At 46.0% G+C, this 10,777-nt stretch overlaps 1 protein-coding gene across 1 annotated transcript in view; it reads right to left on the bottom strand.

Annotated features, from left to right (window-relative positions):
- Ect2l (epithelial cell transforming 2 like) overlaps positions 1 to 10,777 on the bottom strand; it is a 68,870-nt gene that overhangs the window by 55,163 nt on the left and 2,930 nt on the right. Inside the window, exon 2 of the mRNA XM_021174522.2 lies at positions 8,507 to 8,684. Coding sequence (XP_021030181.1) covers positions 8,507 to 8,684 — 178 coding nt within the window. The remainder of the gene's footprint in view (positions 1 to 8,506; positions 8,685 to 10,777) is intronic.

The raw sequence follows: 10,777 nt of genomic DNA on the forward strand, positions 1-10,777 counted from the left end.
GGGAGGGGAGGGGAGGGGAGGGGAGGGGAGAGGAGAGAGAAAAAACGTCTACTCGGGCACTGTAGCACACACTGTAGCACTTGGCAGGCTAAACCTGCTAGAGTATATAGTAAGGGGTGGCTCTCTCTCTCTCTCTCTCTCTCTCTCTATATATATATATATATATATATATAATGTATATGTATATATGTATATACATATACATATATATACATACATACATACATAGATATAATAAAAAGAAATCTATTCTGTGGTGCAATGTCCAGTGATTCTTTACGAGCAGTGTCACCATCAGAGAAATGACAGACTGGGCAACTGTGCTGAAAAGCTGGCTGAAGCAGGGTCAGGATGGGTTGGGGGTGGGGTGAGGAGAACCTCAGTGTGAATGACTAAAGGAGGAGTGGTCTGGAGAGGGAGAGGGCGAAAATATGGAGAAAAGGGCAGATGGACAGGAAGGAAGCAGTGGGGCTGGAGGAAGCTGTGACTGGATGAAGTTCTCAGAGAATGTGTGTTGTTGACACGTGTATGGCCGTGTTGAGGACCCCATTGCCTCAGGCCCCTGGGAAGATGGCAAAGCCACCCCTGCCCCTACCTGGGGTGAGGCTCGAAGGGATGGCAAAGCCTTCCTCTGGTCTATGTGTGATGCTGATAATGTGTGCAGAAAATATCTACCATAGTTCCCTGCAGATGCCAGAATGCTGTGAGCCTACAGACACTGCCATACTGAGATGAGCTAAGCCTGCCTGCTGTTTTGAGATGTACGTAACCAGTCTGCTTCTGTGTTTAGCTGTATGCATTAACTCTCTGATCTGCTCAGCTATGTGTAATAAAACACTCTGAGGTGCTTTGGTTTCTCCACCAGAGAACCGAGTCCACTAGATCCCAGCATGTTTGTGCGTCTGTCTTTTCTTCATTCCCTCATTGCCCCAGTCAGGCTCATCCCTGAAGTCCAGCTGGACTTTCCAGATCTACTAAGTACAGGATCGAGGCTAAGTTAATGTATGTGGCTCAATCTCCTGGCCATAGCAATCAGCCAGAAGCTGCCCTGAGCTAGGGGCATGGCTCAGTTGGTAGAATGCTTGCCTGGTGAGCCCTTGGTTTGATCCCAGAACCACACACTTGAGCACTATGTCACATGGCTTTGGCTTTAGCACTCCGGAAGTAGAAGCAGAGAATCAGGAGTTCAAGTCATCCTGGTACTAGCCTGAGATATATAGCCTTCAAAGGGCTCTGGGGCTGGGGAGGTGCTGGTCTGGACCTATAAGCTAGTCCAGTAAAAACAAAACCTCAAATAACTCAATTTTTTCCCCCTGCAGACATACTGAGGGTATGTAAGAAGCCAAGATTGCCAAAGGCAATACCAAAGGCAGAGAAAGGTAAAGCAGGGAAAGAGAGAAACCAAACTCCAGCTTTACTACTGGAACCAGGCTTCAACTGCAACCAGATCTATCCCTGAAATTTTCAGTGATGCGGGAATAAAGTCTCCTTAATTATTCCAATCAAGTTTAGGGCCATCTACATAATGAAGTATATTCTAAAAACCAACAAGTAACCTCAACCCTGTGGGATGCAAAAGGCACTTACAAAGCCAGGGCAGCAGTGTAGCCAGTGTTCACGCCTCCAGGAAGGAAGAGATCAGCAGGCAGAAGGGGCCTTGGGGCCCTGCAGAGCCTTCTACTGTGTGTTGTTCTTGGCTGTGCACCAGATCACCTGGGGAACTTGGTGACAACCGTTTCCTCAATGCTATTCCAGGCTGCTTGAGCCAAAGTGGCTATCAAGGCTCATGATCTGTGCTTTACAAACTTCAGTCTGATGGGACACACTTGTTCAGTGTTTGCGGACTCGACTTCCCATGGACGAAGCAGCAGCCATCAGGGCAGATTCTGCTGCTGCTGCTGCTGTCAAGTACGAAGCACAGAATAAGCACGTGGTCGTTTTAGGAAAGCTCATAGCTCTGATGAACTCCTTGGACAACGTGTGTGGGTCTGATGGGCTCTCTCACATCTGTGTGACTGCTAAATGCTTTTCGCCTCATTCTGGAGAGCTCGCATGACCCAAGACAACTTAGACTCCCTAATCAGGGCAGCTTCAAAACTTAGGACTTGATGATGTCATCACGGGGCCAGTATTCCTACATTTCGACTTTGCCATCCTCAACCTGTGCTCCTCCATCTTGTCCCCTGAAATGTTTTCCCCAAGGACTAATTTGAGCAATAAATCTTCACACAACAGAGACCACGGGGTGGGAGAGGGCCCACGCACATCCTTAAGTTCCTGCTAAAGTATAAGGTGGGGGGGGGGAACACCCCGAGAAACGCTGCAGACATTGCTAGCATCTCTTGGGCAGAATTACTGTCTACAGGGCCTCTCTTCCACCAAACACTCTCAGGAATGAATTCAATCCAATCCTGAGATGCCTTCAACCTTCAGGCCCCTGGGTGTGCGGTAATCAGCAATACTCAGGCATTTAATACCCGAGTGGGACAGTGGGCAGAGAAAAGAGAAACAACGGAATGGCTCTGGTGGGAAGGTAATGAAATATGTAAACCCTCGGTGGAGATGGAGAAGAGGCAAGGGACGATTTCCGTAGCAGAATTTTCCCTGTCCTATCACTGTATATATTAATACAACAAGAAGCCTGTGATTGGACATGGAAAAGGGAGGCGGAGCTAAGAGTTGCAGAGACAGAGGAGGAGGAGACAGGCAGAGGAAGGAAGGAAGATGGAGCAGGAGGAAGACGATCCAGATTCTGTGTGGCTTTAAGTAGCCACAGGTAGCTGTGAATATAACAAGAGGATAGAATAACTGGATTAACTTGTCTAATCTAGGTGGACAGCTTGTATCATTATCTATTGACTCTGAAATTACTGTGTGGGCATCTTGTGAATTGAGAATGTATTGATATATAAATCTGACTGATTCATTATAATCTTCTAGAGTTTTGATTTACTGGGTTACTGGAATTTGGGACCATCAACCACGGGGGTTTATGGCTGAGAAGGTACAGGAGGCTAGGAGGCTGGCAAACTGCCTAGCTAGAGGCGGCTCCAGACCACAGGGCAGAGAGTAGCTGGGTGTAGCTCAGGAACTTGCCATTCTTTTTAATATGTTTCCACAACAGTTTCCTGCCTTCCACACCAACCACACTCTCCTGTACGCTGGAGATGTACTGCGGCTAGCTCTGGACATAAGAGCAGTTTAGACAAACAAGGTACCGTAGGTGATAACATCACGTGTGTGGTGGTTCTACGAGATTCAGGGAGACTTTAAACACAATAGAATTGAGCCACTGAGAACGTAGCGACTGAGAACTTCCATGCAAGACTTGCTTAACACATCCACTGGTCTCCACCTCTCCCCCAACATGACAGCTTCAGGAGTCTGGTTTTCCCCTTTGCTTTTAAACTTAACCGTTTTTTGTTTGGGAGGAGCCTAGAGAGATGGCTCAGTGGTTAAGAGCTCTGGGTGCTTTTACAAAGGGACAGGTGACTACGTGGTGACTCACAAATGCCTGTAACTCCAGTCCCAGAAGATTCAATACCCTCTTGGGACCTCTGAAGGCAATACACATTTGTAGTACACAAACATATATGCAGGTAAACATACCCATATACATAAAATAAATATAAATAAACTTGCAGATTTTTTAATAGCTTCATCAATCCCTACAAAACATCTCAGCCGTGAATGAGGATATTTTATATGATTGCTCTGACGGTGTAGAGCGTTGGCAGATGCCCAGAACATGGTCCTTAGTGGGAAGGAAGAGACAAAATGACCCAAACTTCCAGACTCTCTGCCTGTCCAGATACAGTAGTTGGCAGTACAGAGAGGTACGGCTTGTCTCTGAACACTGCCTGCTCCTTTTCTGACAAGTTCTACCTTCTCAGCTCCCGAGCCTTCTCCTTTGTCCATCTGGGCTCCTTGGTAAAATCTAGTCTTAGCAAAGAACTTTGCTAAGTCATTTCAGAACAAACCCCAACGCTTGATACCTGATCACCCTGGAAATCTGATCGGGTTCTTGATCCTTCCGTGTTTGGGGGAAGAGGGGAGAGGAGGTGTCTGATCCCCTGCCTGTCTCCAGCAGGAGCCTGCTAGCTTGGTTTAGACAGAATCCCCTCGCCCCTGGGTTTCCACATGGTGATTTCCATCCACTCTGCTCTGCCCTTGGCTAGAATTTTTACCTTGCCCATGTCTTCAGTTCAAGTCGCATCCTTCCCTGGTGGCAAAGCCCACAGCAGTGATGGGGCTAGCGAGGTCCTAAAGAGTCTGTTCTCATTCTGCTTTGGTGTTATACCATCACTGGGCGATGTTTGTTCTTAAAACAACTTCCCCTTGCCACGTGCAAATGCTCTCCTTTAAAATGAGTTTCCAAACTCAAGGAGATGCAGCTGCGCTGGGCTCTAACTGAAGCTGGAAGTATGTTGTCTCTGAAAAACTTCACAGCCAGGCTTCTTGACAGACTACACCAAATGAGATTTCCTCACCCGACGGCTTGCAGGGGCCACACGGAAAGAGTAAGTGAGTGGATTAGAGCGGACATGGGTGTTCTAAGTATACAGGGATGCAGGGATGCGGGCGTTGTCCTGCCCACCCCCACGTCCATTCTGCTCTGCTGGAGACGGGTGACCAGACTTGAGATCTCTTGGGTTACTCGTGACCTTCCTTCTTTCTTCTGTCCCTCCCCTCCCCCACCGCCCGAAAACGCAGTTGCATGAATGTTGCCACACCCACCCAAGAAGGCTACAAGTTTAAACTTCTCCAATTCTGGAATGAAAGGCCTTTGTAGGAAGGCAACGCAGCAGCAGACGCAGCTGGCAGAAGCAATTTAAAACCGGTCTCACCAGTGCAGCAAGGAGCGCAATTCACCGCCCTCAAAGGTGTCTCCAAGTGTGACAGAGACAAACAGCCCAGCGGCCTTCAAAGGTCAATTTAGTCAAGCAGGTGGGGGCGCGCAGGGGGAGGGGGAGGAGAAGGGGCGGGGCGGAAAAGTAGACACCAGCAGGAACCTTGAGGCCTGCTGAAACATGAGTGTTATATGTCCTGGAGAAACTTCTTAAGGGAGGGATAAAAACACTTCCTGTTAAAAGGAGGAAGACTGGCCAGAGGGATGGTTTAAAAGCTAAATCAGTCAATCAATCAAATCTTAGTGATTATAAAATTCCTTTAAAAATCATTCTAGGGGCTGGTGAGATGGCTCAGTGGGTAAGAGCACCCGACTGCTCTTCCGAAGGTCCAGAGTTCAAATCCCAGCAACCACATGGTGGCTCACAACCATCCGCAACGAGATCTGGCGCCCTCTTCTGGAGTGTCTGAAGACAGCTACAGTGTACTTATATATAATAAATAAAATCTTTAAAAAAAAAAAATCATTCTAGGAGCCAGGCATGGTGGCGCACGCCTTTAATCCCAGCACTCAGGAGGCAGAGGCAGGCAGATTTCTGAGTTCGAGGCCAGCCTGGTCTACAAAGTGAGTTCCAGGACAGCCAGGGTTATACAGAGAAACCCTGTCTCGAAAAACAATAAATAAATAAATAAATAATCATTCTAGGGCTGGAGAGATGGCTCAGCGGTTAAGAGCACTGACTGCTCTTCCAGAGGTCCTGAGTTCAATTCCCAGCAACCACATGGTGGCTCACAGCCATCTGTAATGAGATCTGACGCCCTCTTCTGGTGTGTCTGAAGACAGCTACAGTGTACTTACATATAATAAATAAATCTTTTATAAAAACAAACAAGAGAAAGAATGGGAGTGGAGCTGGGGTGGGGGAGGGGAGGAGATGGAAAGGAGCTGGAGGAGGGGAAATTGTGACCAGAAGATAACATATGAAAATGAGGATTTCAACAAAGAAAGAGAGAGACTGTAAAACAAACAAACAAGCAGACAGACCAGAACCATAGCCTCTGTCATGAGAAAAAGTACTGTGCTACAAATACAGCAGGTTTGGCCCCAGACTTCAAGCAGTTAAGTGATGTGTATTTTTCATATTTATTATGTTTACATTTGGGAGGAGAAAGACTACAGGAATAAGGAGATTAAAAAGAAACACTGAATAAATAACCACAATTTGATGGTTCTGTTACTGTTACAGCCATTCATTTCAATCCTCAAAATATACTTCAAAGCTTTTATTTCTCCCACTCTGGGGACTGAACCCAGGCCCTCGTACACTGGAGGCAAGTATTCTAAGCTCTTTTATATGAACGCTTAAGAAAAATAAAAGGGCCAGAGAAATGGCCCCAAGTAAAGGCACTTGCTGGCAAGCCTCACTACCTGAATTCAATCACCTGGACCCACGTGATGCAGTAAGATACTAATTCCCACAAGGTGTTGTCCAACCTCCACACTCACGCCCTGGCACGTGCCTAACCACCATCCACTACACACACTAAATACATAAATCTGATGGATACACAGAGCCTAGAAACTGGTCTAAAATGGAATTTTAAAGAAAAACAAAAATAGGAAAATAAAAGTTCCTCTTTAGAAAAATCCGGATACAGATGTTCAGAGTAGCATTATCTACAACAGCCCAAGGGGGAAACAAATCAAATGTTTACCAACTGGTGACAATATGAAATATTATAAGTCCACACGATGGAATATTTTTTGACAAGAAGAAAATAGTTAAAAGTGTGCTATAAAATGGATAAACCTTGACATTTTAATACATGAAAAAAAGCTACAAAAAAAAATCACCTATTACCTGGCTCTATTTATATAGAGTCCAAAGGGGGTACATTTAGAGAGACAGGAAGTAGCCTTGTGTTTGGACACATCTGGATGGACAGGTGATAAGGAGTGACTATCATTAACTAGGGATTGATTGGGAATGGTGGAATGTGTTAAACTTAGATTATATGAGGACCACAAAATTCTGCCAATATTCACTTGAGTCCTTCAGCTGCCAAATGTTATTGTACACAAATTATATTTCGATAAGGATCATTTAAGAGAAGCTGATTGTATTAACTTGTTAAAACAAACAAACAAAAACGAGTCGAGCTTCTAGATCTAACTAAAATTGAACACAGCTCGAATGGGATTAGACTGCTAACCCAGTGTGAGCCTCTAGAAAGTTGAGGGCCAGGTAAAAAGCACCCATGTATGCAAGCCTGAGACAGGGAGACATGTGAATAGGCAGATTGTGTTCAATAACAAAAACAATCACTACAAGTTAAAGATGACCCCAGAAGGGCAAATCTAGAAACCAAAAACTCCCACCCAGCTTCCTGTGAAATCGACAGCCCAGAGCGCGTTAGCAGCTGCGTGAACTATGACTCACTCGCTCACTGATTTCTCTGTGAGAACGCAGCTGCTGTTAAAGGAAGCAAAGAACAAACCAAAACAAAAACTACACAACAGGTTGGCTCCACATTCTCATTCCACAGAAAGAAGCTTTCAGGCGCCAAAGGGTACAGTTTCTAGGGACAGAATGTCAGGTTAAGCAGCCTCAAAGTACCACAAGATCTCTAGTGACCTCTGGTGGTCAAAACTGAAACTGCTTGGTTCATGGTCGCTGAGACTACAATGTGATAATGGATGTGAATGAAGTTTGGTCTGTCTGTCTGTCTGTCTGTCTGTCTGATTTATTTGTTTGTTTGTTTGTATCTATCTATTTTCTAGAAAGCTGGAAGGTAGGGCAAAAGGAATCACAGAAAACGACTACAGTGAAATGTGCCCCCCCACCCCCGCCACGATCAAGCTACTGAGCAGCCTCTACCGGGCTGCGAAGATGCTCCGTGGTTAAGAGCACATACAGCTTTTCCAGGAGCCCGAGAGTTCAGTTCTCAGCACCCACACTGTACACCTGTAGCTCCATCCTCGGGGAATCGGACATCCTCTTCAGGCCTCACGGGCACCCCCTCCATAGACACACACATATAAGAATAAGAAAGTATATATTCTTCTTTAAAAAGAATCTTCACAATTTCGGCCCTGAAGAGGATAGGAACTCCACAGGAAGACCAACAGTGTCAACTAACCTCGACCCTTGGGGCTCTCAGAGTCTGAACCACCAACCAGAGAACATTCATGGGCTGGACCTAAGCCTCCCCACACTTATATGTAGCAGATGTGCAGCTTGTTCTTCATTGGGTCCCGAACAACTGGAGCGGGTGCTGTCCCGAAAGCTGTTCCCTGTACGTAGGATATGTTCTTCTCACTGGGCTGCCTTGTCTGGCCCCAAAGGGAGAGGAAGCACCTAGCCTCGCAGAGATTTGAAGTGCCGGAGTAGGGGGCGTGGGGGAACACACTCGCAACCGAGGAGAAGGGAAAGGGGTGATTAGGAGAAAGGCAGTGTGTGGGATGGAAAGTGAATAAGGAAAAAAATTAAATTTAAAAAAGAATCTTCACAACTCCACAACTCCTTCAACACAGTCAGAGAGCTGTTTTCTTCCAGTGTACCCCAGCAGGAAATCTCAGTGAACAATCTCCTGTGAACCCACAGATTCAGGAGTGAGAGGCCAGTGTGGAAGAAAAACAAAACAAAACCCATCTCACCTGGTGGGCAGGGAAAGGTGGGAGGAACGGCAGGAGGCGTTTCTGAAGTACGAGCCAGTCTGACCACACCCACCTCTTGATGACTTTTGAACGTTGTGTAAGAAATTGAAGGTTAGCTTTTCCTTGAGTCCATAATGAAAGCAGCTAAGCCCAACTGTCCGTGAAACATACCCAGAGTCTCACTAAACAAACAATAGGAAATAAGCCACCTCCTGGAGTCTCCTCTGCAGGTGTGGCAGAGTTCCAGGTCTCTGTCCACTAGTTAAAGCGTGTCAGTCAGGGGACAAAGGACTACATCTCAGAAATGCCACTCTGTTAGGATTGTTGGCCGAAGACACCAGTGATTGCCCCAGACAGACTCAGGGGAACCTCTTTGGAGATGAATCCGGCAAAAGTCATTCTTACAGAAGCTGCTACTATCCAGCTAGGTTCTCCAGTCAGGTCCAGGCTCACTGAGGGGCTTTCTAGAATGTTCTGGTTACACACATATCTAACACTCAGCTGGCTAATTAATAAGCTACTGGCTGCTCTGACTGTCTCCTGAGTCTGATGTTGGCTCTGCTCGCTGGAAAGGACCTGAGAGTAGCTGAAGCATTGTGACTTCACAATTAGAGGAACCTAATGACCTCTAGTGTTCCTGATCAGAACGCTAGCTGCCCTGGCTGTGATTTCAACTAACCAATGTCACACTGTCTATGCCAAAGGACAATGGAGGGATAGTCAACCCGGGGATACTCGATGTCTTGTCATAACCCTCAAGGCCACTAGTATTGTCCTTCCTTATGTTTTATCAGTCCCAACCCAGCATTTAATAATCATTTATGAAATGTCTACCTATGTAGCAGACATTCATCTGGCATATATTGTCTGTCTGATAACTCCAAAGAGAATTTAATGGAGCAAGAGAATAGAGCATACGCTGACAAGTGTTTGTAGAAACAGAGCAGCCTCCTCATGGTATGAGGCTGTGACGCCTCCAAGGCTCTGCTTCAGCCCAGAGACGCTAGGAGGCAGGCGCTAGGAGAATCTGCATAAGCCTTAAAATAACAAGTGCCTCCGTTTTTACAGGGAAAAGAGAAAACTCCTTAAGAGTTATATAAACATTTTACCATATTTTGATGTCATTTAAAAAATCAATAATTACATCACCGTGCTATTTTTACCTTAATTGTGATTTTGAGCACTCTGAAAGAATCACGAATAAGAATTCCCGCCGTTGCTTGTTGGTCCAGAGGTCAAACCAGTGACTTATGAGAGTAACTCTTTCCTGAAAGAGCTGGAAGAGAGGAAAATGAGGTCTTCCTATCCACTTCCATATGTTCTCAGTTGCTAAGCAACAGGTCAAATAACAACCTCATAGCTAATATTTACATTATTCATGACAGTTTACATGTACTTTCACATAGGCTGTAGGGTTTTTCCTTTCAACTAATAGTGCTTTTATCTAGCAATACAGGCAAGCCAGGGCTTGTTGGGTGGGCCAGAGGGAAAACCTAGGGGCTGGGTAATTACAGGGGAGCTAAGGGGATCCTCTGGAAAACAAAGGGTAATGATGGGATTCACATCTCCTGTTTTTACCTAGGTTAGTGTAGCCTAGGGCCAGAGTCCTAAACGTTCATCCTGTCTACTGACCCCATACACTGCATCATAGGAGCAGGACCGTTTAGTATATATTTGGTTTTCTTTTCTTCTAGCTTTGGAGCTTCATAATATCCACAAGACTAAAGACTGGTCATTATTGCACACTGCCATTGTTAGCTGTGTCTCCAGGGAGGACAGCATCCCTGAAAGCAGGATTTCAGCTCTCCTTCACTTATGCAAAACACAAATTCATTGACTTTATTGTAGACCAGTCTTCCCCACCCCACCCCCGGCTACATCCACTCTCCTCCCATTATGGAAGCAGCTGAACCCTCACGAGCTGTTTCCACTAAAAGCTGGTGAGATCGGTCTACCGCTCAAGGAATTCTTCTTGAATCATTTTCCAAAGCGCAGGTGCTGCATGACATCGCACAATGGGCACACAATGGAAGTGTGGATTAACAAAACACAGAAACATACATGAAGTGCCCCTGCCTCCTCTCCAAACCTTTCCCTACACCCTGCCTCCACCACAGACAATCACAAGGTCCTGGAGGAGCACAGGGAACTCAGGAAGCACGAGTGGTGTGTCTCCTAGGTAACAGACAAAAGTCTTGGGGGAGAAAACACTCTCTTTGCAACATAGCCACGTTCATTTAAAAGGAAGGAAGGAAGGAAGGGAAGGGAAGG

The sequence above is a fragment of the Mus caroli genome, chromosome 10, assembly GCF_900094665.2.
Source record: "Mus caroli chromosome 10, CAROLI_EIJ_v1.1, whole genome shotgun sequence".
NCBI classification, from domain to species: Eukaryota; Metazoa; Chordata; class Mammalia; order Rodentia; family Muridae; genus Mus; species Mus caroli.